This window comes from Uloborus diversus, chromosome 2, assembly GCF_026930045.1.
Source record: "Uloborus diversus isolate 005 chromosome 2, Udiv.v.3.1, whole genome shotgun sequence".
NCBI classification, from domain to species: domain Eukaryota; kingdom Metazoa; phylum Arthropoda; class Arachnida; order Araneae; family Uloboridae; genus Uloborus; species Uloborus diversus.
The window spans coordinates 124,892,394-124,919,143 of record NC_072732.1 but is presented as its reverse complement, the minus strand read 5'-3'; the positions used below and the strand labels follow the sequence as shown (position 1 = coordinate 124,919,143).

The following is a 26,750-nucleotide window of genomic DNA, read 5'->3' as shown; positions in this document are numbered from 1 at the left end:
ATACAAGTAAGCTTAAAATTAACTGAAAAAAAGTAAAAAATACTGCATTAAATATTAGAAGGTCTCAATTAATATTTAAAATGTTAGTAACAATAATTTTATCATTTTATTCTTACAAAAATAATTTTTGACTTACATCAAAATATTAGAATATGAATGTCCTTTTTTGAAAATAGACATTATTATCATTAATTTTAAGCTTCAGATGTATTATTTTCCTGATTGGAATAGAGTACATGTGCTACTATACAGTTAAAATATTACGAGATTGTTGGCAGTAAAAGTAATTATTTCACCATTTCACTTTGCCCCACATTCCCCTAGAGCCTACAAATAAATGTATAACGTAATGCTTGTGTTCTCGTAATTAAGCGTATGTTTCTAAAAAAAAAAGGCTTTTTCTTATTTTTTTTAGGTAGTGGTTTGCCTGGTTGTAGAAGAATGATAGTTTCAAGCATTGTTATGTAAATTTTTTAATGTGTATCTATAAAGTTAAATAAATAATTTTTGAACATATTGTGTTTAATGATTAGATAAGTTTGATAAACTCAATTCAGTGTTATGTGCGTAAGTTTGAAACATAAATCACATGCGTATTTTAAATTTAGCTGCATTAGTTAATGAACTTGATTTAACTGTCCTGATTGAGTTAGACCTGAATGTATGGCATTTAGTTGCCATCTCGAGATTAAATGCCATACGATAGAAGCTAAAAAGGGTACTCAACCAGTCACGTCTTAAGAAGCGAAACGGCCACACAATTTTTGCACCATTGAATTTTCATACACAAATCATTTCCATTTTCAAGGAATTAGTTTACAATGTAATAACAATCCCAACCTTAGTATTACATGTTGCATTTCAATCAATAATAAAAGCCATTATTAATTTCAGGATCCAAACCGCACCCCTTAAAAACAAGCACAAACCTGGAAGTTTATACAGACGGTTTGTACTGACCATTGGCGGGAGGGGGGGGAGGGGATAGAAAAAAGGCAAATGAATGGAATTTCAGTTAGATCTCATACGGTAATACCTTTTAAACAGTTCATGTTTTAATGTAGTACATTTTTTCCTCATTCAAGAAATAAATAAATGTTTTGAATAAAGTGACTACTAATGCTAAAAAAGGGCTACTAAAGTGAAGGTGTATGTCAGCCACTGACGACTAAGTAATTTTTTATTTATTTTGTTTTTCGCGAACACTTTTCTTCCTTATGCAAGCCTTTATTATGCTAATTGATAATTGTCAGTGCCGGATGTACGATTTTTCCGAGCTAGGGCAAATCTTGAAACTGATGCTCCTACTCATTCTCCTTCAAGTTTTATATTGAGTTTCAACACCCCCCCCCTCCCACGGAAATAGAACAAATTTGTTGTCCCTCAAAAATTGTCTCACGGGGGCAAGGATCCCAACTCCTCCCTTCGCCCCCAGATCCAGCACTCATCGTTTTAGTTAATATTCAAGGAAATAATTAGTCATTAAAGAATTCCACTGCACTTACATTTTTAAAAGAACACAACTAATGTTTGAGGTCATTGATAAGATATCAAGCAATAGATCATTGAATAGCAAAGTAGCACGAATTCAAACAATGAAGGCAGATTTATTTTGATCTTGAGAAATTAAAATGTTTAAAAATGAAATTTATGAAGCAATAAACTGAAGTTATGTGTGCCTTTGTTTGTACACTTTTGATTACTTTTTACAGTATGGATTAGCTTTGAAACTAAAATATGGAAATTAATATTTTAAATGTATGCAGTTTCTGTACTAAGTAATATTGTGCACTACATTTTCCTGCAACCTTTTTATTGGTAAACATTGTTCGTGTGCAATTCTGCTGTAAGATAGTCAATTATCTTGGAAATATCATTGTATTTTAAATTTTCATAGTAGCTATGCTGACTAATAATTAGATTCATCCAAAGCCTAAACCATCATCAGCCTGCAGTCTCAAAATGAACACGAATTTAGTGCATATTTATAATTTCTAAAACCTACTTTTATATTTGTGCGGTAGGTATCCTCGGATGATATTAGTGCGAAGAAATTGTTCTAAAAACGGTTTCTAGAAACTGTACCTGTATGTGTGCCACAAAATGTTTAATAAAGTTTTCAAAAACGTGTCTTTAACGCGATCCTATAAGTGCTTAAAAAGTGCGCTAAAAAGAATGCTGAACTAAATATCTGTTCCGAACTGTGTTTCCAGAAGTGTTTTGGAAACTGACCCCAAAAAGTGTTCTAAAAAAGGGGGACAAGTGTACGTGTTCAAAAAAATGTTTTAAAAAGTGATCTTACAACGGTTCTAATAAATGTTCCGAAATAAGTGTTCTAAAAAAGGAGACAAGTGTCCGTGTGAAAAAAGTGTTCAAAAAGTGTTTGATTATTTGCAGTGTATGAAAAGCATACACCTTATCTCACTAATGTCTAACAATCTAAAAATAATTGTACTAACCTGACGCATCAAATGGAATCATCTGGCACATATTAGGACTATCAATACTGCATCTGTACACCGCTCCACCTTCCACCACATTTTTTTGATCTGTCTGAGCGGTTGGTGCCCCAACTAAAAGCCTAAAAGAGTGAATAAGGGATATTTGAAACACTCTACTACCATCAACAAACTATAAATAACTAAAGAAACCATTTTCAACTAAAAACATAAATCGAAATTTCGAAAAATTACATTTCAAAGTTCAATAATTTAGTTCTAATATTGTAATTAAATGAATTGAATTCTAATGTAGTATACGTAAACATTTAGCAAAAATTGAACTGATCAGATATTTATATTTAATAGAAGTAGGGAGTAAACAAGTCCCGTGGTAATTTATACTATTTTCTCTATTTCAGCAGTCTTGTAAGTCACTTTCGTTTGTTTATGTCCATTGGAAAACTATATCAACGTGTTAGAAATATGTATACTAGTAGAACGTTCATTAGATATACGTAGGGGAAAAGGGGGATCATATGAGCACGGGGCGCATGTGAACATGGTATGCTTTACTAAGATCATTTCAGGCAAAAAATCTGGGAAATTTCTCAATTAAGGACAGTACCAGTTGTACCTCTTGGAGAAACATTTAGAGCGATGAGCCATTTTATGTTTCTGTGGTGGCAACTTCTTTGTTTTCGCAGGTGTGGAAAAATTTTCATTACTGTCTTCTTCACGTGATAACATTTTAAAAACTAACTTCTAATCAAAATCTAATTATTACGAATCTTAATATGAACATTAAAGTAAATTTATGGCAATGTTTAATTTTTTATTAAATTAAAAATTATTTATTTTTGCGAATTAGCTTTAAAGTGGACGATGGGGCACTTGTGAACGCAACATCTAGGGGCACAAGTGAACAGTTCCCATAGCCGCTCTCCGTAATGTTATTATTAGTATAAGATATTGAAAGTGTTAAAAAATATGCATATACTTATAATTACTATTTTCCTGTAATCAGTTTGTAAATTTAATGCTCATTGTTATTAATATTATTAAATATTTATTTATTTCTGTTTATTATTTTTATCTTTTAATTTTTTTGTTACTAAATAGTTGATCAATAGGGAAGTTGCAACCTATTAAATGTTCCTATTTTGACTATTGGATATTGTTAATTGACCCTCAAAACTAAAAAATTCACCATTGCCGAATTTTAAAACACAAAAAAATTGATTTTTTATTGAATTTTTAAAAATCCACTCGCAGAAGTGCGCTCTTCTGAAACGTCACGAGCTTACGTCACAGGACACTAATGGGCAGTCTTCCGCCGAAGATCCCTTGTTTTCGCTATGGACATTTTGAGCGCGCGGATATTTTTATTTTTTAGAAATTCAATAATCCTTTTGAAACACTATGGAGGCCGGATTCGTTAAGCACAATCTGATAATCTTCCTCAAGTAACATCAATGATGGTATTCGAATATTTCCGAGAGTATGAGAGGTTTAATGTTCCAGAAACGCGAAGAGCTAAATGCGAGGAGGTAAGCCTTACGTTTCGTCTTCGAAGTCAACTGCACGTCCTTCGGCTTCTCCCGCGGTGGAAGAGCTCATGACGTCACTTCCCGTGTAATTTGACGTCACAATCACTTGAACTTTAAAAATTAATTAAAAAAAAAACTACTTATCGTAACGCAAATTTTTTTTCACCTATGATGTTCATACATGTTACTCTATCACATAAAAAATAAAATTGAAAAATCGAAAACTTCCCTATTCTTACAGGACACAATAAGACACAAAAATTTTCATTTAATTAGAACTCGAAGTTGAAAATAATTTTAAAATACATTATCAAACAAAGTATGAAGCTTAAAAGCAAAATATATATAGAATTACCTTTAAATAATAAAAAAATATTTGTATTATGTAGTCATATAATTTTTTTTCTAGTCTATTTAGTGATAAGAACATGCTGCGAGACTTTAGAATTTAAACAGTGAGTAGCACTAAATAATATTTTCTTAGTAGAACATATACTGTACAATTGAAACTGACGCAGTATAGGTTACAAACCCTTCAACGTATTTGTTATTTAGGTGTATGTTTAATATTGAAGACTTTTCCTTTAAATAATGATGCTTCTCCTGCATTTTTTACCCGTGCTCATATGTGCCTTAGGCTTGTTCACATGTTCCCTACAAGATTTATTTCATATCTGCACATTTTTACTCTTTATATTTTCAAATATTCTTCTAAATATTTGTAGACAACTGTTTTCAGAGAGTAAAATATGCAATACATGCTGCAATAAAGTTTCCGTATTAAACTTAATTGTTTTTATCGAACAAGCGTTCTACATAGATTTAAACTAAAACAAATAACTGATTGAAAGAAAAAAAAGATTACACTTTTTGTTAATATTATTTCATTTAATTTTCTATATTTAATTTTAGAACACAAATATGTATTAACTGTAAGGTGTATTTTTGTATTGTACTTTTCCTTTGAAATATATGGTATTAGTACAACATGATTCTTTTCTTTTTGGAATTGTTTTATGCGATGCAGTGAAGAAAGAAAGAACTTTTTTTCCTCTAGCAAATATGGATGTAACTGTGCATAAAAGTAACATATAATTTTCCCTTCCAAAACTCAAGTGTCTGCTCAGAAAGTAGTGCTTTTATATTCCCAGGTATAATTTAACACATCTGCATTAATTTTCTTATGAATATTCAATAATTAATATTTCTTTTGATTTTTAAAAAATAATTGCATTCTAATGTTGTATTCTTATTGCTGTTTTTAATTAAAAATGATTCATAAATTAAAAGCTATTTAATGTGTTAAATTGATCTTTACACTTTACGTTTTTCATGAATAAAAGAAAATTTGTCAGTTACAGCATTGGATAATATTTATCACTAAAATTATAACAGAAGTTGTTTTCGTAATGCTGTCCAACGTGCCCCACGAGGCGAACCAACGTACGCCGCTCGTGGGGCATGTTCATCCACTCTACAAGGTTCCGTTAAAAATTAACATAAAAAATCTAGTCATTTCGACATTTTCAAAAAAAAAATCTGAGTTGATGAGAAAGATTTTGTGAATTTCATTGCAGAAAGTTGAACAGCTCATTACATGTTTTGATAAGATAAAAAATGAAAGGAAGAAAAGCGTACCAACGTGCTCCATCTCCCCCTACATTTGCGTTGATTTTTACTAGAATTAAATAAAAAATGTATGTATATATATATATATATATATATAAAGGTTGACGTCTTTGCTCTAGAGCGTGAATTAATGTTTGATACCACCGTTTTAAAATCTTCACCGATTTTTTCATAACATTAAATACAAACGAATTTATACTAATATTCTCTACAATCAACCTAAACTGAAACTATGTATGAAAAATATAAATGTGGTGCATTGAAAAATGGCCGATTAGATGTGGACGCTTCCTCCAAAATTGCATTATCTTATCAAGTGTGTTCCTACAAGCGAGCAGTTTTGTTCTTTGCTTCTATTTTAATTTTGACTAAGACCATTTTTTCTTGCTTTTCTTTGTGAACACTTATAAAAAGCGATTTTACTCGCTACTTCCGCCATAAAAAATGATTTAACTTCCAGCTACTTCCAGAGTAAAAGAGATTTAACTCACTCTTCCCAACGATGAAAGTAGATAAAGTTTCTTCTGTAATATAATATATCATTTTCCTATCTTCAGGCTCGTTTTTTTTTATTTAAAACGTTTTATTTGTTTACTCAGTTTTTTTCTCTTTTTTATGCTCTTACTTGCTGTTTTTCTTGAGCCCTTCATAGTTTAATAGCGATTTCTTCTTTAAGACAGTACGAGAGAACTGGGAGAAAATAAAAGTAAAAATTCATTATGAAGTATTAATTTATGAAGTACCGATAAATATATCTACAGAATGAGAGAAAATAAAAGTAGCTGTTTACGAGAGAACGAGTAATCAGGGAAAATAAAAGTAATTTTTTGTCAGAGAACGAGTGTTGAGAAAAAATACAAGTAATTGTAAACACTTTTTTTAAACTTATTTTTATTTCTTTATAGTGTTCTGATTTTTTTTTTCTTATTTATGCTCTTTCTATTTTTCTTGAGACATTCGTAGTATGATAGCAGCTCCTTCTTCTAGATTGCACAAAAGAAATGAAGAAAAACACATCATTGTAAAGTATAGTGAAATCCCGTTACAACGAACTTCAAGGGTCCGCAAATTTTGTTCGTTGTATCGGAAATTTTGTTGTAACGGCATTCAAACAATGTATTGGATATTAAATTGAGACCGAAAATTTATTTCGTTGAAACGCGAATTTCGTTGTATTGGTATTCGTTGTAACGGAATTTCACTGTATTAATTTTTGAAATACCAACATATATATGTATAGAATAAAAGAAAATAAAATTGATTGTTTGTGACAGAACGAGTAATGCGAGGAAATAAAAGTAATTGTTTATAAGAGAACGAGACATGAGAGAAAATAAAAGTAATTGGGACCGTTTTTAGTTTTAAAACTTTTTTTATGGTTTACTGGTTTTATTCCTTTTTTATGCTTTGCCATTTTTTTCTGAGTTATTCATAGCATAACAGCAGTTATTCTTCAAGTCTGTACAAGATAACTGACAGAAAAAAAAGAGTAACCTTTCATTGTAAAATATTTATTCTTGAAACACCAATAAATATGTGTACAGAATGACAGAAAATAAAAGTAATTGTTTACGAGTGATCGATTAATGATAGAAAAATAAAAGTAATTGTAAACATTTTTATGGTTTACTATTTTTTCTTTTTTTATGCTCTTGCTGTTTTTCTTGAGTCCTTCATAGTATTATATATAGCAGTTCTTTCTTCTAGACTGTACTTTCGTACAGTCTATGAGAAGAAAAGATTAACACTATATTGCAATGTATTAAGTTTTTAAATACCAATAAATATATGCACAGAATGAGATAATATAAATGTAGTTGTAAACGTTTTTGGGTTTAAAAGGTTTTATTTCTTTACTATTTTTTTTTCTACTTGTTGTGCTCTTACTTGCTTTTTTTCCTGAATAATTCATAGTAAATTTTCTTCCCTAAGATTTTGGGGAAGAAATTACTTTTAAGAAAAGAAAATACTCTTAAGTTTGTTCAGTCTCTCACTTTTATATGTCTCGTAACACGTTTTTTCAAAGCATTATCTCTTACTGTAGCCAAATCTTTTCTCCTTCATTAGCACTTTTTAATCCTTCTCTGGTATAAGAACGTTTCGGAGTTTTTAGCTGATGATAATTGATAATTTCTAGTAAAAAATAACTTCCACACATAGAATGTGTTTTTCTAATTGCTTGTTCAAACACAGGGTAATGTAGTAGAAACGAAACGCAAATAAGCTAAATATTTCATTACAAAATTAGTTTGATTTCTTCATTTCACGTTTTACACTTTGCTAATTTCCAGTAACATAATAACTACGCCCATTTGATTATTAACTGCTTTGAGTCCATTTTTTTAAACGACTCCAACTAAATCTGAATGCATTAAGAAATTTCGAAAACTACTCGAAAATAAAATTTAGTCCACGACTAGTACCAACCCTGATCTTCTTAGGGCTCCTGATTAAACCCAAGAGATTAATCGCACGAGACATGCGAAAAAGACACAAGGAAATCCCTTGTCACCCGAAGTGTAACAAAATCTCCAAGGCAGCCGAAAAAGAGCAGATGCTTATCTTGTATCCTGCCTTGTATGCACCCTCTTATACCCGAAGAGGACTTGAGATGAACTTGAGGTCACGCGGGATGGCTCAAACCCTCCTGAAAATAGCTCCACTTTAGCTTCAATTAGGCTTAGTTTTTACATCAGGCTGATTGAACCGCTTGAAAGATACATGCTGGCTTGGTAAACTCAATGTGGGACTGATTGTTGCACGCAGAGCGGAATGGCTCAGAGAAGAGTGTGTAAATGACAAGGGTTGACAGAGTTGCGGCACTTACTTTAGCAGATCTGATTGATCCGTTTCGTAAAAAGGGCATGTTTTTAAGAAAAATAATAAAGGATAGGGTCTTTTTATACGCAAAAAATGTCATTAAGGGGCTATTCACACATGATGTCACTCTTTGAGAGGGAGAGGGGGTTAGTGAAATTATGACACTTTGGGAAATAGGGGGAGGTGGGGGGGGAAACAAAAAGTGACATCACGCATTTTTAAAATAGAAATATGTTTATGAAAAATAGAATAACACGTGACAAGGGAAGGAGAGAGAATAAGGTGAAGTACGACACTTTGTGGCAAAATGGGAGGGGTAGAAATTCTGCAAAAAAAAAATGTGACATCATTTTTGGACAGGCCCCTAAACTTTTTTGTCAAAGTATAGGAGAGAACTTAGAAGCTATGAGACGACGAGAGGAAGGGGACAACTCCCTTTCTATGCTGAAATAATATGTGAAAAAAGAAAAAAAAATGTCTTGTTCCGTAGATATAACAGTCTACAGGTGCTACATCTACTGGACAAGCTAGAAATAATTTAAAACATTTTATTTTATCAGATAATTACAGCTATCCAAATTTTCATGTCGTCTCACTCCTCCAAGTACTCCTCTACAAAGCAAACCGTTTGAGTTCTGTTATTTGTGGAAAGCTGTCGTTATACATTGATTGTTTTCTTTCCACTTTGATTGTTAAATTGATATTTCATTGATATAAATCTGAAATTGTAACTAAACATAAACTACTGAGTTATTTTCAAAATACTCATTCATATGCTGTCCCACAGTGAAAAAAATTATTGTACTCGTATTTTTCACTACAAAGTGACTAAACATTAACCTTCTTAGAGTTAACACAACATATATCAAATAAAAAAAAAATCGGTAGCACATTTTCAGCTTAAAGATACAGATTTTTTGTATATTTTTGATGAAGAAAAATAGCTTCCTCCGTATTTAAAAATTCAATGATAGTTTTGTTACCCTAAGTTTTCCATGAAAGGAATATAATTGGGTTATTTCAAGGAGTAAATCACAGTTATTTTATATTTTTGAGATTGTTATTTAGAAATAAAAAAGACATTTTAAACATATCTTAAAAAATTTCCGCCTATTTTTTCAAATCTGTTACCAAAGTATAATTTCATAAATAAAGGATTGACAATTTTACCAACACATTTTTAGAAACCACTTAAAGAAGTAAAATAGTTACCTGTAGATTTTTTGTTTGCAGTTGAAAAGTAACAGTAGTTTGTATAGGCAATTTCTATTTATGATGCGCATTTTCATTCCATGGGAAATCCGTTTCCTAGTTTTTACGTTAAAAAATGCAAATTTAATGCTTTTTTTTGATTGAATATAATTTTTTTAAAAAATTTTTTGCTTTATGTTTTAGTTTATTTATTAACAAGTAGGTTTTTGAAAGATATTTTGCTCTTAGTGTTAAATCCATTACTATGTTGCTGGCAACGGATTTGACAGTTTTTATAAATTAGTTGTTTTATTTGAATTCAAATAATCACAGTATTAAACGATCATACTCCTTGTTAAAGGGACATAAACCCCAAACAATACTACTAGGTTTCAGAACGTTTCACTTATTTGTGTTTCTAAAAGCAATTGGATATGTTTGGTAATGGAACGGACAAATTGACAAACAGTTTTTTGACTGAAACAGATCTCAAAAAGTCTTCCAAACTCAAAATTTCCAAATATTTTCCAGACACTTGTGACATGTACATGAACTTCTATTTGATTTTTAATGTAAAATTTAAACGGAAAAAATATGACTTTTTTGAACTATATATGTATATATTGGTAATTGTAATATAATTGTAAATGCTGTTGTCATATTATCGGCTATTGTAGTTTGAAACGGTGAATGAAAAATTGTTCCTGCTTTAAATCATTTATGAAGCTCTCCTAATGGTAAAGAACATAACTTGCTGTTGACACAAAATAGGAACTGGAAAAACAGCAATAAAATGAGTTATCAATAATAAATAAAGAAAACTAACTGCTAACTTTAAACGACTTACGGTCACAAAATATTTTAACAATGTATATACAAAGCCTCAAACTTTCTTTTCCTATGTCGTTGATCTTGGTGTCATTTCCTCAAGCTGATTTACTTAAGTTTTGAATGTACGCTTTATTCTACTTTTCATGCGCAGTTATTATTATTAATTTTTTTTCATTGACTTTCCATTTTTCACTTTCAGTCTAAACTTTCTACTTTCATTATGTTCTCTAACACGATTTATGTAAAAAAGCTTTTTAAATAAAATTTTATAAAATGTGCGAAAATTTATACTCTTCACCTAAAATGGTTCTCCTTTGCTTTGTTTTACATAAAAACCTTTCCTTTTTATTACATATTCATTTATATTAATATAAAATGGTTGCTCATAGAGTGCTTTTAATGTAGGAAATCATAAAATGGTTTTGCGAATTAAAAAAAAAAAATTTCTTTGAAATTTCATGCTGAGTAAAACTGAACAATCAATCCTTTTGTTCAACTTAAGAACAAACATAGAATGGGTGACATAGAAAGACAAATGTCTAGCAAATCATTCCCACCTCGAAGGAACGTTGCCGAACAAGCTGTGTGACATGTCTTACACCTCTGTCGGAAACAAAAGCAGATGGTGGAATGTGGAGTTTTACTCGAAAACAAGGGAGGCCTTTGTTAGAAAAGAGTGATTCATTCTAAAATTTCTTCTGCTACAATAAGCCATAGAGAAAATTCTTTTCCGCTACAGTAAAGAATCCCCCTTCAGACGTTACAGAGATGGCATTTCACAAAAAATGTAAGGAATATTGGTTGCAATACAATTATTATGCATTTTCGTAACAAAAATGAATTCTTAATTAGGTGACATGCAGGGATGATAAAAAGATATAGCATCAGATTGATGCAGTGTTGATAACTTGATGGAAAAAAAATTAGCTTTATCAAGCACTGCGACCGAATTTGGGCAGTAACTGATCAATGCATTTGATCAATTTTGATCAGTTTTATCCCAAGCCATTGATCTATCTTGTATGTATTTCCCTAAACACTTTAGAAGAAATTTTCCGGTTCAGACAGTACTTTTTGATTTTTCCCTTTAAAAGACTTTTTTTTCAAGAACTTCAGTCCTATATTTCCTTTTCTGATTAGAAAAATTGCTTACTTTATTTTTAAAAATTCAAAAAAACTTCAGATGAAGTTTCACCATTAATAAAATAAGACTTTTAAAAACCTCTAGTCCAACAGACAACTTTACTTTAAACTACTTTTTCAGGAATATTTTTCCACTCCGATATGTAAACATACACTTCAGTTGGATAATTTTAAGATACATTTTTGAACATTATGTAAACACCGGTGTGCGCGAGAGAAATTCAATGTTTCTTACACTGACTGTAAGAAAACTGTACACGACAAGAAAATAATTTAGTCTTCACCATAAGTTACAAAATTATCTTCTCAGCTTTTTGTTACTTGGAAATCTATCAAAATTTTTTAAAAAAATCCCATTTTAATATTAACAATCCATAACTTTAAAAAACAGTTTCTGCCCTTGTGTACACATGGAAAATGTGCTTCATTTATTTATCCAATGTCAAAATGTTGCGTGGGGAAATTTATGCAACGACTGTTTTTCATACATTATTTTACAAGCATTTTTGAGTATGCATATTAAAATGCCGCACTTGAATATATCATAGCTTCGTATTAAAAACTCCTCACGATTTAAGACATTGAATCTGATACATTTTAAGCATTACTTGTTTCAAATAATACAACTATCTTTTGATTTAAAACATTATTTTACAGCTGAAAAAAAAAGTCAGATGAAGATTAAAATAGCGTTTTACATCAAAACCAGCTAAATCCATGGATTTTCAAAAGTCCCCCTTTTTTTAAATCATAACTTGATACTTCTCTTTCTATAATACTTTCACGACACAAAGATATTTCAAACGAATCCCTCTCAATCAGGTCGACAACCGATGCCGAAACCCGTTTTATATCAAGACCAGCTCAATCCATGGTTTTTTCAAAAGTGTTTCTTTTTTTCATAATTTGATACTTTGTCTATAATACTATCCACGACACAAAGCAATATGAAAAATATCTCTCTCAAGCAGGTCGACAACCTCTGCCGAAACCCGATTTACATCAAAACCTGTTCCATCCATGAATTTTCAAAAATGCTTCTTTTCATTATTTCAAACCTCTTTGTCTATAATACTATCATTTCACAAAGCTATTTGAAACGAATCCTTCTCAATCTATGCTGAAACCCGTTTTTCATCGAAACTAGCTCGATCGGTGCTTTTACAAAACGTACGGGTAACATCAACGGCATTATTATAATAAATTGTTTAAGCAACTCAGAATCTTTGATTGTACAGGTTAGTACATGACGTAAAAGTGAAAAATAATATGATTTTGTTTGCAATTTAAATCAAATATTGAAAAAAAAAAAAACCTCTTGCACGCGAGGTGCTTAGTGACTAAACTTTTGCAAATAATTGCTTGTCCCACAGTAGACTGGAGTATCCCGTTGTGCTCACACGAGGCCACTTAGTTGAATGTCCTTTCTTTTTTTATTATTATTTTTTTCTAATAAGTCCAATTTATTCGAGCAGTTACTCCACAACGCTGTTGAAACTGAACCGAGTGGATTCAATTAGTTTACTTGTGTGTAGAGCAAATGCTTGGCAGTGACCCGATGAGTTGAACCAACTAAAACGTTGATTCAACCCATCGGGATCAGAATGGTAGCGGCACATGTGTCAGGTATGCCTGACGAGTTGACTGCCGTGTGAGTGATGCCGGGCGAGCTCTTCCCTTTTCTACCAGATTACACTTTCTTGATAACCGTTCGTTCGAAAGTTGATTCAACTGTTGCCTCGTGTGTAGGAGGCCTAGGGCTGATTTACTTCAAAACCAGATCAATCCAAATTATTTTGTGCGTAAAGAGAGAATATAGCTGATTTGAAACAGAAAACGAAAATGAAATTGTGCACCGAAAGTTATTCAGAAGAAAAAAAATTATTTTATTTATTTATTTATTTATTTTCGAAAAAATGAAGCGAGCATAGCCTTAGATTTTTTTTTAAACCTCCCACGTATTTTTTTTTTAAATTAATTAATCTTGTTTCCATGTTAAATGCTGAATACTAGTGTACGGGAAATTAGATTCATCTATTTCGGAACGAACTACTGTTTTGACATTGAAATCTTAAGTTCATATCCATAAATTACTTAAGATAATCCGAAAGCACACTTATTCTTCTTCATATATCTGGACTCTTGTAATTTGAATAAAAGAAAGTGAAGGACATACATGAAGTTAAGAAGTGCGTTGGTCAAGAGGTTCTTTCAAACATTTATTAGGACTCGACCGATGCATCGGCCTGGCCGATGCATCGGCGCCGATGGTTCAACAATTTAGCCATCGGCATCGGCATCGGCGGCCGATGCTAGTTTGCAGGAAACATCGGCCCATCGGCCTTAAAAACATCGAAAAGCCGATGGAATTGGCCGATGTTTTTGACAAAAAAAAAAAAAGGACCATTGCTGTTTTACTTTTTAATACAAAGTAAAGGGAGTTATTGTTTTCATATAAAATTGTTTAATTTAATTTCAGGATGAATTTCCATTTTAGTCACCCCTGAAAGAGTTTTTCATACTGCATTCAGGTACCAAACAAGTTAATTATTGCGTTGTTTCTTGCAGCTGGATGTACGTATATATCTTTTAGAAGTCATAACTCAAAAATGGTAAGCTGTAGAAGGATAAATTTCGCATGTGAGGTGTGCGTACGTTCCAGTTGTGCACTTCCCTTTTTGTTTTCGATCGGGTGTTCTGAAAAGCCTGTTTACTCATTTTTTTAAGTTATTAATCACTTATTTCAATGCAAAACTAATATAGCGTCTCAGACTGACGATCATTTGGTGATATATTGCCGAATTGGAGACTATGGAAACAAATATGAAATGGCGAAACCGGTTTTTGTGTCATTTTATTACATTCCCGTAGAACCGACGGTAATTTTTAATTTTTCGATATTTGTAATATGAATCACAGTAATGCAGTCTTTTCTGTATCGCTTCGGCGGAGTTACAAGTTTTGGGCCCGTCGAAATACATTTTGGGGCCCTATTTCTCTATCACAGAAGTTGTAATCAGAAGCATTTTTGTAACTCCTACGGTGCCCCTATGGTTATGGGGATTCCCGCGCAATTGCAACATCTTACTAATATTATATATGCGAAAGTTTGTCTGTATGGATGTATGGATGTATGGATGGATGTATGGATGTTTGTTACTCTTTCACGCAAAAACTACTGAACGGATTTTGATGAAACTTTACAATAATATAGCTTATGCATCAGAATAACACATAGGGTAGTTTTCGTCCCGTTATGGGGGCAAAACCCCCTTAGGGGGGCAATAAGACACAATTTTTGTATAAATTCTCTAATATTGGGATGAAAAACTACTTGCACATATTTACATTATATGTCCATCGAAAGCTCTGATTTTTCTGCTGAAGATGGCACCTGTTCGAAATTTCTAAGTAGAATAAAAAACGAGTTATGAGCTTTTTAGATCCATGTTCGAAGGCTTTCCTCAACTCAATACAGTATTTAGTGTATCATCTCAACTCCCAGTCGACAGCGACAATTGTTGTATTGTTGACTTTCTTTGCTTTTCGTGATTGTTCAAGGCTTTTCTCAAGTCAAATCTTGAAGTAAGATTTTTGCACAAGATTGGCAAATAATACATGATTTGGCTGATGATTTTCCATTTAAACGGAACTTTAATGTAATTAATGGTTTTTATTATTATTTATGCTGATTGAACACTTACTCATTATCCAAACAACCAGCAGATCGCCAAAATTTTTGCAGAAAGATTTCCGTAGCTGATGCATTTGGCAGTTTTTTCAACGTTGCTGTTTTTGAAGCCGAAGACTACGTCATAATGTTTCTCAGCTTTCACCATGTAAACAAAATATCGCCAATCAAAGAATTTTCAAAAGACTTTTTTTACTGTGTTAAATAATCCAGCAACTAAATTAGGCAAATCCATAAACAGCACAAAAACTTCCATTAATTTTCCTTTTAGCACAATTTCAAACAATCACCAAATTTTATTACTTATTTTGGTAACATTTCGGATGAAACCGTTTAGCGCCATTTTATGGTGACCAAAAATATCTCAGCATCTGGCGACGATATTCTGTAACGAAAATTAATATCATATTGTTACAAATCCTGTAAATAGTAATTATTGTAGGAACGTAACCTGTAAATAGTTTCCCGTAATGAATATACAACCCCTTTTTTCATTCGGCTAAAGTATACGACCCCTATTTTCTTTCTTTTCATTGATAACGGTCTACGCATTTCGCGAAGAGGTAAGAATGTTGTGGAAAATTCTTTTCGGTGTATTTAAGCCGTTGGCGATGGATAAACAGTTAGTTTCGATTGAGGATTTCGAACTGAGTGCATTTTTGCTCTGTTTATTGCGAGCAGGGCTGCGGAGTCGGAAGGAAAATGGCCGACTCCGACCCCGACTCCGACTCCTGGATTTTGAAACGCCCGACTCCGACTCCAACTCCGACTCCGGATTTTTTAAAGAAAATTTTAATTGTATTTTTTAAACTCCCTCTCTCCATTCAAGGGAAGGGGAAAAACCTCTTAACAGAGATTGAAATATTAATTCCTTTTTATGAAAATTTAGCATTTTGTTTTTTATTGTAAACCCAAGACGTCATACAACGTTAGAAATTCAATTTAAAAATCAAACTTTCCAATAGTTACGAGTTAAAAAGTGAATTGACTTAAAAATCCCTTTTAAAAATTTTGAAAATGATTATCTGTAATTTTCCCCCCTTTAATGTTTAACAAATATATATTGATCAAATCGTGTGCTTTCAATTTTTGAAAGCTGTAACTTGAGAGAAAAAAAACTTTTTTTCTAAATCCAAGTTCTTGAGAGGGAGTGGTTTGCCCCTGGTGACATCCATCTAGTAGATGACACCCAAAGTTAATTTCAGAGTTTATAAAAAATATAAATACTTTAATTCTGAAAATTTTCACGAACATATTTTAAATTATATTTCATCAATAAAATTTCAACGAAAATAGGGCACATATGCGTCAGGAGCTAATTTTACACAAAACGCGGCGGTATACAAATTTGTACGAATAGCTTTTACTATACCTATATTTCTTCTTCGCTAAATTTTTAATTTAAATTTTATTGGCTGCTTTAAAATTAACCTAAATATGAAGATTTTAAGATTAACTGCAATTCTTGAGTGTTGTAATCAAGAAATTTTTTACACTTATTTTGTTACATACTTTTTAGTGAGAACCAAGCTTACAGAAATAGTCTTAATAAAGAAAAAAACATTAGATTATTTCATCGAATCTTTTGGATTCGTGCTTTCGAGCCAGAACGTTTTTGAATTTGTCGATCACCCTTAAATGTTTCAACCTTAGCTACGGGCCTCGACTTATTAATTTGTTACGTTTCTTTCGCTATTTTATAACTGAGATCGAACAAAACACTATATTTCTATTTTTATTTGAAAGTGATTACTTGAAAATGTTATTCAACAAAACCGTTTGCTGACAGTTGCTATTAGTTAAGTTAAAAAGCAAGCAAACTAGGGGACGGCTACAGAAAGTTCGGTAAGCATTCAAGCTAGCTGATTGTCATAATGGCAGTTATTTTCTCATTAGTATCTTTTTATACATGTAATCGAACCAATTGGTAATCAATTTTTAAAAAATGCAAGGAGAGTCAGTGAAAAGGAAAGAAAAAAAGAAGCCTGGAGTCGGAGTCGGCATGTTTTCCAACGACTCCGACTCCGACTCCTTTATTCAAAAATCAGTCCGACTCCGACTCTTCGACTCCGACTCCGACTCCACAGCCCTGGTTTAAACTACTGTATCAGAATATGCACCCACACAACATAAACTGGTAGAATAGACGTTGAAAAGTCGTCGAATCAGGTCCAAGCACTCGTCTATAACTCATCTAAAAACCGTCCCGAACTCGTCGAAATTTCCCCTCAGAACAGTCGAAAGTCGTCTTATACCCTTCGAAAAGACGACTACAATGGATGAAAAATGGTGGAATTAGTTCAATAATAATAGACGATATCCATAGCGCTAGGTAACATTACCAAGAACAGTTATAGATGATCTAAAAAACTTCTTTTAGGTGCGCTTATTAACGCAGCACACCTTTTTTAATTCTGGACTCTTAATTTTAATGCTTATACGGCACATTACATTTTCCTTAACCTTTTAACATTCATACACTTTTGTCTAATCTGCCAGAGGTCAATTTTTTAGTACTTGTTGCAATTACACTATTAAACTTAAAAAATTATTTTCAATTTTGCATGTGTGCAAGCTTATCTTTTTATCCCAGGGCTGCGGAGTCGGAAGGAAAATGGCCGACTCCGACCCCGACTCCGACTCCTGGATTTTGAAGCGCCCGACTCCGACTCCAACTCCGACTCCGACTCCGGATGTTTTTGATTTTTTTAATTGTATTTTTTCAACTCCCTCTCTCCCTTCAGGGGAAGGGGGAAACCTCTAAACAGAGATTGAAATATTGATTCCTTTTCATGAAAATTTCGCATTTTGTTTTTTATTGTAAACCCAAGACGCATACAACGTTAGAAATTCAATTTAAAAATCAAATTTTCCAGCAGTTACGAGTTAAGAAGTGAGATGACTTAAAAATCCCTTTTAAAAAATTTGAAAAGGATTATCTGCAATTTGCCCCCCTTTAATGTTTAACAAATAGATATTGATCAAATCGTGTGCTTTCAATTTTTGAAAACTGTAACTTGAGAGAAAAAAAGCTTTTTTTTTTTCTAAATCCGAGTTCTTGAGAGGGGGTGGTTTTCCCTGGGTGACACCCATCAGGTAGATGACACCCAAAGTTAATTTCAGAGTTTATAAATACTTTAATTATGAAAATTTTCGCGAATATATTTTAAATTATATTTCATCAATCAAATTTCAACGAAAATAGGGCACATATACATCAGGAGCTAATTTTACACAAAATGCGGCCGGTATACAAATTTATACGAATAGCTTTTACTATACCTATATTTCTTCTTCGCTAAATTTTTAATTTAAATTTTATTGTCTGCTTTAGAATTAACCTTAATATTAAGATTTTAAGATTAGCTGCAATCATTGAGTGTTGCAATCAAGAAATCATTTACACTTATTTTGTTCTATACTTTTTAGTGAGAACCAAGCTTATAGAAATAGTCTTAATAAAGAAAAAAACATTAGATTATTTTTCATCGGATCTTTTGGATTCGTGCTTTCGCGCCAGAACGTTTTTGAATTTGTCGATCACCCTTAAATGTTTCAACCTTAGCTACGGGCCTCGACTTATTAATTTGTTACGTTTCTTTCGCTATTTTATAACTGAGATCGAACAAAACACTATATTTCTATTTTTATTTGAAAGTGATTACTTGAAAATGTTAGGCAACAAAACCGTTTGCTGACAGTCGCTATTAGTTAAGTTAAAAAGCAAGCAAACTAGAGGACGGCTTCAGTAAGTTCGGTAAGCATTCAGGCTAGCTGATTGCCATAATGGCAGTTATTTTCTCATTAGTATCTTTTTATACATGTAATTGAACCAATTGGTAGTCAGTTTTTAAAAAATGCAAGGAGAGTCAGTGAAAAGGAAAGAAAAAAAGAAACCCGGAGTCGGAGTCGGCAAGTTTTCTAACAACTCCGACTCCGACTCCTTTACCCCAAAATCAGTCCGACTCCGACTCTTCGACTCCGACTCCGACTCCGACTCCACAGCCCTGATTGCGAGGCATTTCGCTGTGTTGTTTTCGTATTTGGAAGTAAATACGTGTGTAAACGTTGAGTTTACGGTGTTGTGTGATAATTGCTTAATTGCTGATGAATAATTTAGCAGTGGTTGAAGATCTTTCCTGTACATAGTGTAAATAAATATCCTGTGTTTTTATCAAGAACTGTGTCTTCATTTCAAGAAAGTGGAAGTCGCACCGAATCCGGTACATTTGGCGCCCAACGTGGGGCTACTTCAGGACTTTCTTGCAGTAAGTGTGACTTTGGACTTTTTTTTCATAAAGACTTTTTAAATTTGGACTTTATTTTTATGGTGATTACTCGCGCAATGGATGAACAATTAAAACAACTGCTTGATGCAATCAACTCTGTGAAGAGTGATATGGCGGCTAATCAAGAGCAATTAAAAAATGATATGGCGGCTAATCAAGAACAATTAAAAAATGATATGGCGGCTAATCAAGAACAATTAAAAAATGATATGGCGGCTAATCAAGAACAATTAAAAAATGATATGGCGGCTAATCAAGAACAATTAAAAAGTGATCTGACTGTAAGTATGTTGGCAAATCAAGACCAGTTAAAAAGCGATTTAACGGTGCTGAAAAAGAACTTAACGTCTAACCAAGAAGAAATTAAAAACGACCTTATTTCGGTAAAGACTGTGATGGAAAATAAATTTAATGACATAGAGCATCGAGTTGATGCTATTGAAGAAAAATTTAATACCGTTGAAAGCCGATTCAATGCTGTAGAAAATAAATTTGAAGATGAAGATAGAAGATTTCATCTACTTAAAGAAGAGATCTTTAAGGACGTGGAAAGGAGATTGGCGACCGCGGAAAGCAGCTCTGTACAGTTTGGCGCTCCCACATCAGTTGCTCGACCGTCCATTAAACTTGCCACATTTGATGGGAAAACTTCGTGGCAGGTTTACAAAACTCAATTCATGATAGTGGCGGAAGCGAACGGATGGGACTCTGCTACCAAGGCCTGTCATCTTGCAGCATCCCTGAGAGGTGACGCAGCGGACATTGTCCAGACCCTCCCGGACAGCCAGCGCCTGGATTTCGCCGCCCTCACATCTGCGTTGGAGCTTCGCTTCGGTGAGAAGTGCCAGAAAGATTTCAGCCGACTCCAGTTGAAGTCCCGTTTCCAGAAAACCGGGGAAACCCTGCAAGAGCTAGCGGCGGACGTCGAGAGATTGTCTCATCTTGCTTTTTGTGACTGTCCTGCGGATGTTCGAGACAACCTGGCACTTAACTACTACATCGACGGGGTTCGAGATCCGGAAATCCAGAAAGCTCTACGGATGGCGGATGTCAAAGACCTGAGTTCTGCTGTTGTGTATGCGATGAAGTTAGAGGCCGCCCAGCAAGCAACCCGCAAGGATCGCCATTCAATCCGCGGCGTGAAAACTGATGAGCCTGATCCGGTTTCGTCACGTTTTGCTGAACTGGAAAAGCAAATAAAAGAAATTGCAGGAATCCTCAAAAGGACTTCGGCTCCCAAGGACCATAATGGACAATCACTTAAGTGCTGGAAATGTGGTGGCGAGGGTCACTTACGAAGAAACTGTGAAGCTCGTCAAGAAACCAGAGGGAAGAGCACCTCTCCCTCGCAGGTCCAGGAAAACTAAGCCATGGCAATCTCGCGGGGCGGAGGTCGCCAAATTGGAATGAGCCCCATCCCAAAGTTTTCCAGATTTCATCGACGAGTGGCGGCAGTAATGGACTGTTTGTTTACGCATATGTAAACGGGTTTCCATGCGAATTGATTATTGACACTGGAGCCAATGTTACGATCATTAGAACAGATGTGGCTCGTCAATTTGGACTCAACATTCTGTGGACGCCGCCCTGCGTTACCCTCCAAACTGTGACAGGTGACAAGATCGAGATTGAAGGTAAAGTGAACTTAGAAATTGTGTTTGGAGATGCCATTTACCATCATACCGCATTTGTTGCTGCTATCATAGACCCCTTCATTCTCGGATTGGACTTTTTAAAGAAGTATGACTTCAACCTCGACTTCAAGACTAACGAGCTGCACTCGAAGAGAGAAGACATAGCAGTCTTTCCCGCAGAAAGTGATGTAAAATCCGCTCATCAAATAATTGCCCAAACAGATTTATCAATTCCCTCAAGGTCAGAATCATTAATACCCGGCTCCATTGAAGAAAGCAATAGTTTTAGATTTGGACTCATTGAATACCCCAACTTAAGCAATAACCCAAAAGGAGTGCTGGTAGCATCTACGCTTGTGGACCTTTCTAAGGATGTAATTCCTGTGAGAGTCGCCAACGTGAGTGAAAGGCCAAGGAATATCCGGAAAGGCGAAGTGTTAGCAACTTGTACTCCCGTAAACTGCATCATTAGAAGAATCAATTCCCCCGAGACTGTGTCTTCTGAGTCTTTGACATCGAAGTTAATTGGGAGTGCACCCTTATCGAAGGATCAAAGAACTGCTGCGGAACAATTGGTGGACGACTTCAAGCATCTGTTTTCATCTACATCGGAGGATGTTGGCCGTACGAATTTAACGCAGCATAGGATTTACACTGGAGAACACCCCCCTATTAAACAGCATCCAAGACGACTACCGTTCGCTAAGAAGGAAGAGGTTGAAACCCTTCTGAAAGAGATGAAGGAGAATGATGTAATCGAACCTTCATCCAGTCCTTGGGCCTCTCCCATCGTCTTGGTCCGAAAAAAAGATGGCTCCACCAGATTTTGTGTCGATTACCGACGACTGAATGAAATCACCAAGAAAGACAGTTACCCTCTTCCACGGATAGACGACACCTTGGACACTCTTTCCGGACACAAGTGGTTTTCGACCCTGGACTTGAAGAGCGGCTACTGGCAGGTTGAGATACACCCTGATGACCGAGAGAAGACAGCGTTTACAACTGGACAAGGCTTATGGCAGTTCAAAGTGATGCCCTTCGGCCTCTGCAATGCACCAGCTACGTTCGAGCGTCTTATGGAGACAGTGTTAAGAGGACTCTCTTACGAATCCTGTCTGGTCTACTTAGACGATATCATCATCGTGGGACGCAGCTTCGAAGAACATCTGGCAAATCTTAGGAAGGTGCTGCAAAAGCTTAAGGAAGCCAATCTGAAGTTAAGCCCGTCCAAATGTAATTTGTTCCGCCGGGAAGTGAACAACCTTGGTCACATCATCTCTTCTGAGGGTGTGCAAACCGATCCGGAGAAGGTATCTGCGGTCAGGAGTTGGAGTCGTCCCGAAAACATCCATCAGTTGCGAAGTTTCCTGGGGCTCTGCACGTACTACAGGAAGTTTGTGAAGGGTTTTTCCAACATTGCACGACCTTTGCATAAGCTGACGGAGAGCAAGCAAAAGTTTGAATGGTCCAAAGAATGCGAAGATGCATTTCTACGACTGAAGGAGGCTTTAACATCAACGCCTATCCTCGCCTATCCTCAGCCTGAAAAATCCTTCATCCTGGATACTGATGCGAGCAACGAGGGAATTGGAGCTGTTTTATCCCAAGAAATTGACGGAAATGAACATGTCATCGCTTACTGGAGCAAATGCTTATCAAAGTCGGAGCGAAATTACTGCGTCACCAGAAAGGAGTTACTGGCCATAGTGAAAGCTGTAGAACACTTCCATCATTACCTCTACGGCCGAAAATTTCTGCTTCGGACAGATCATGCCTCATTAACTTGGCTTTTGAACTTCAAAAATCCGGAAGGCCAGATAGCCAGATGGATACAGCGGCTCCAGGAATATGACATGGAGATCAAGCATCGAAAAGGGTTGTCTCACGGCAATGCAGACGCTTTATCAAGGAGACCCTGTCCAGAGAACTGCAATTATTGTTCCCGAATCCAGAAACAGTATGGAACGACTAGCTCTACCGCCTATCAGGTGACAGTGACTCCAATATCATCAGAACCTGATCCATGGAGTGACGACCAAGTTCGAAAAGATCAACTTGAAGACCCCGACATAAAACCAATTTTGGAGTTCATGGAAAGTGACAGTCGGCGACCTAGCTGGCAGGACGTTTCCATCTTCAGTCCTGCAACAAAAAGATACTGGGCTTTATGGAACTCGCTCCATTTACGGAACGGCGTGCTACACCGAAAATGGGAATCTGACGACGGCAAAACATCTAGGTGGCAGTTACTACTTCCCCGATCAAGGATTTCAGATGTTCTGAAAGAAATACATAGTAGTGCGACTGGAGGACATTTTGGTGTCTTGAAAACTCTCAATAAAGTTCGGGAGCGCTTCTTCTGGAGCAAGGCGAAGGATGACGTGGAGAAGTGGTGCCATTCTTGTGACGCCTGTGCTGCTCGTAAAGGACCGAAGAAGAGAAGCAGAGGGAAGCTACATCTGTACAACGTTGGAGCTCCTTTCGAACGAATTGGAATCGACATCCTGGGTCCTCTACCAAGAACTGCTGATGGGAACAAATACATTCTTGTTTCCATCGACTACTTCACCAAATGGCCGGAAGCATATCCCATTCCAGATCAAGAGGCTACTACCGTAGCAGAGACTCTAGTCCAACATTGGATCTCGAAATACGGAACACCTTTGCAGATTCATTCCGATCAAGGGAGGAATTTCATCTCTGCTGTGTTTAAGGGCCTATGTCAAATTTTCGGAATTGAGAAAACTAGGACAACACCGCTACACCCACAATCGGACGGCATGGTGGAGAGATTTAACCGCACAATCCTGAATAATCTCTCGCTTATGGTATCCAGAAATCAACAGGATTGGTACAAGAAGCTGCCTTTGTTCCTGCTGGCCTACCGCAGTGCTGTCCACGAGACTACCGGATATGCCCCATCTCAGATGCTCTTCGGACGAGAGCTTCGGCTACCTTGTGATCTCGTCTTCGGTCGTCCTCCGGATGCGCCTGCATCGTCTGAGGAGTACATCCAGGATCTCCAGGCCCGGTTGGAAGACGTTCATAACTTCGCACGAGAGCGAATCAACATCGCGGCGGAGAAGATGAAGACCCGATACGACACAAGGTCTACTGGACATGAATTCAACGAAGGCGACAAGGTTTGGTTATGGAATCCCATCCGACGGAAAGGTCTTTCACCCAAATTGCAGTCGCATTGGGATGGACCCTACAAAGTCGTTAACCGACTAAATGACGTCGTAGTGAGGATCCAAAAATCACCTAATGCAAAACCTAGGGTTGTACATTATGATCGGTTAGCCCCATACTATGGCCATAGTTCATGAGTATTACGTAAACAACCATGGTTGATAACATAAAAGTTGTAGATAATTTTTGCTTTTAATGTTTAGTAATATTTCTTGTTATTATTGTGTTTTCTGTATCTGTTAGTTATTAATTAATGTGTATATTTGTAAACTTGTGATAGAAGTTTGGCACCCTTTCTGGGGATTGTACTGCCCGGGACGTGCAGTCCTTAGGAAGGGGGCAATGTTACAAATCCTGTAAATAGTAATTATTGTAGGAACGTAACCTGTAAATAGTTTCCCGTAATGAATATACAACCCCTTTTTTCATTCGGCTAAAGTATACGACCCCTATTTTCTTTCTTTTCATTGATAACGGTCTACGCATTTCGCGAAGAGGTAAGAATGTTGTGGAAAATTCTTTTCGGTGTATTTAAGCCGTTGGCGATGGATAAACAGTTAGTTTCGATTGAGGATTTCGAACTGAGTGCATTTTTGCTCTGTTTATTGCGAGGCATTTCGCTGTGTTGTTTTCGTATTTGGAAGTAAATACGTGTGTAAACGTTGAGTTTACGGTGTTGTGTGATAATTGCTTAATTGCTGATGAATAATTTAGCAGTGGTTGAAGATCTTTCCTGTACATAGTGTAAATAAATATCCTGTGTTTTTATCAAGAACTGTGTCTTCATTTCAAGAAAGTGGAAGTCGCACCGAATCCGGTACAATATCGTTTTACAAACTAAGGAAAGAATGGGGGAGCATCATCGAAGGTACCCCGAAACGACTTTCGCAAATTCGGTAAAATCGCACCAAGAGCCACAATGATTGAAATTTCCCGAAATAACTAAAGCAAGTATAAAGGGATTACGAGCGCAGCTACTTTTTTTTAATCACTTCGTACTTCATTAGCCATACAGAGAAGGTTTTAGACTCCATGTTAAAAAAAAAAAGTATCAACAGATTAATCTTTTTAAACATGAGAAGATTAATTTCATGTTTTTTAAATTTGTATATGCTTAAATATAGTGCTTTCGTTTCTAAATTAATACTACTTTATTCTTTATGCTTATTGCTATTTTAGTTTTATGGGTAAGGAAGAAACTCGATTTTTAATCACGTCAAAAAGATGTGTTTTAAATTCTTTCACTTAAAACAGAAAACAAAAGCAAGTAACGATTTTTTCTAATAATTATTACTGACCCAGGCAACGCCGGGTATTTTTGCTAGTTTGCTATATTTTAAATCAGTCACTGCACGTCAAAACAAACTCGGATGCAAGTTTTGAAAGGGTTTTTCTGCTGAATCTTTATGATTATTTTGAACTCTATTTTTTACGACTATTTTTTGAATTTCCGAGAACATTGCGAGGCCTCTCCTCCCTCTCCCTGAATTTTTGAAATTAAATTCTAGTTGTACTTCTGAGTTCTTTAAAACTAACACCATTCATAAAATTAGAGATTTTTTTTTTTTTCGAACTTTATCTATTGTTTAGAAAGAATTTAGAGCATTAATGTAAGAAATTGATTAAAGACGTTTCGAATGGTGACATAATTCGGAAATCAATGGGACTTTTGAATTTTTTCTTCGGAAGTGCTGAAGTAGATTCAGAAACTTTTCCGAGACTTTGGTGGTAGCGGTTCTGTACTAAAAAAACGAGACCGAGGTTGGGGCCGAAGTGTGAGTCACTCCGAAATCAGAGGGTGACCCCCCTAACTCTCCCTCGTCGTTTCAAGCATTTCTTAAATATTAACATTAAGCGATCATTTATTTCGGTCAAAAAATGTCATTTTGGGTATTTCTCATACTTGTTTCACCTATATTTCGTAATGCGCCATCTTTTTTGCATCTTTAATAGCGATCGATTTTTTTTTCTGTTGTGAGTAAGTATTTTTATGTATTTATATAAAATCAATGAATAAGTTACTTTTGTTTTTTATGGAAAAGTTTCAAGGATTTTCTATCATGCAGTTTTTTAAATTTCAGAAAATTATTGCTAAATTGAAAAAAATAATTTGAACTTGTTTGTAAACTTCATAAAAGATTAAACAATCAAATTGTTCAAGATTATGTGTGCAAACATTAGATCAAGTAGTATATGTATTCAGTTAATAACTTGGTGTACATATTGAGTTTGTTTATTGTAGCTGCGTTTTAAGAACCTCGCTCTTTTCATGACTATTTCTTTTTTCAGCAAAATCTATGTCACTGTTATAGCTTTTATGAAAAATGCAAACTTTTCTA

General features: G+C 34.9%; 1 protein-coding gene across 1 annotated transcript in view; it reads right to left on the bottom strand.

The window, feature by feature from the left end:
- LOC129216526 (integrin alpha-PS2-like) overlaps window positions 1–26,750 on the bottom strand; it is a 139,801-nt gene that overhangs the window by 84,623 nt on the left and 28,428 nt on the right. Inside the window, exon 2 of the mRNA XM_054850741.1 lies at window positions 2,460–2,581. Coding sequence (XP_054706716.1) covers window positions 2,460–2,581 — 122 coding nt within the window. The remainder of the gene's footprint in view (window positions 1–2,459; window positions 2,582–26,750) is intronic.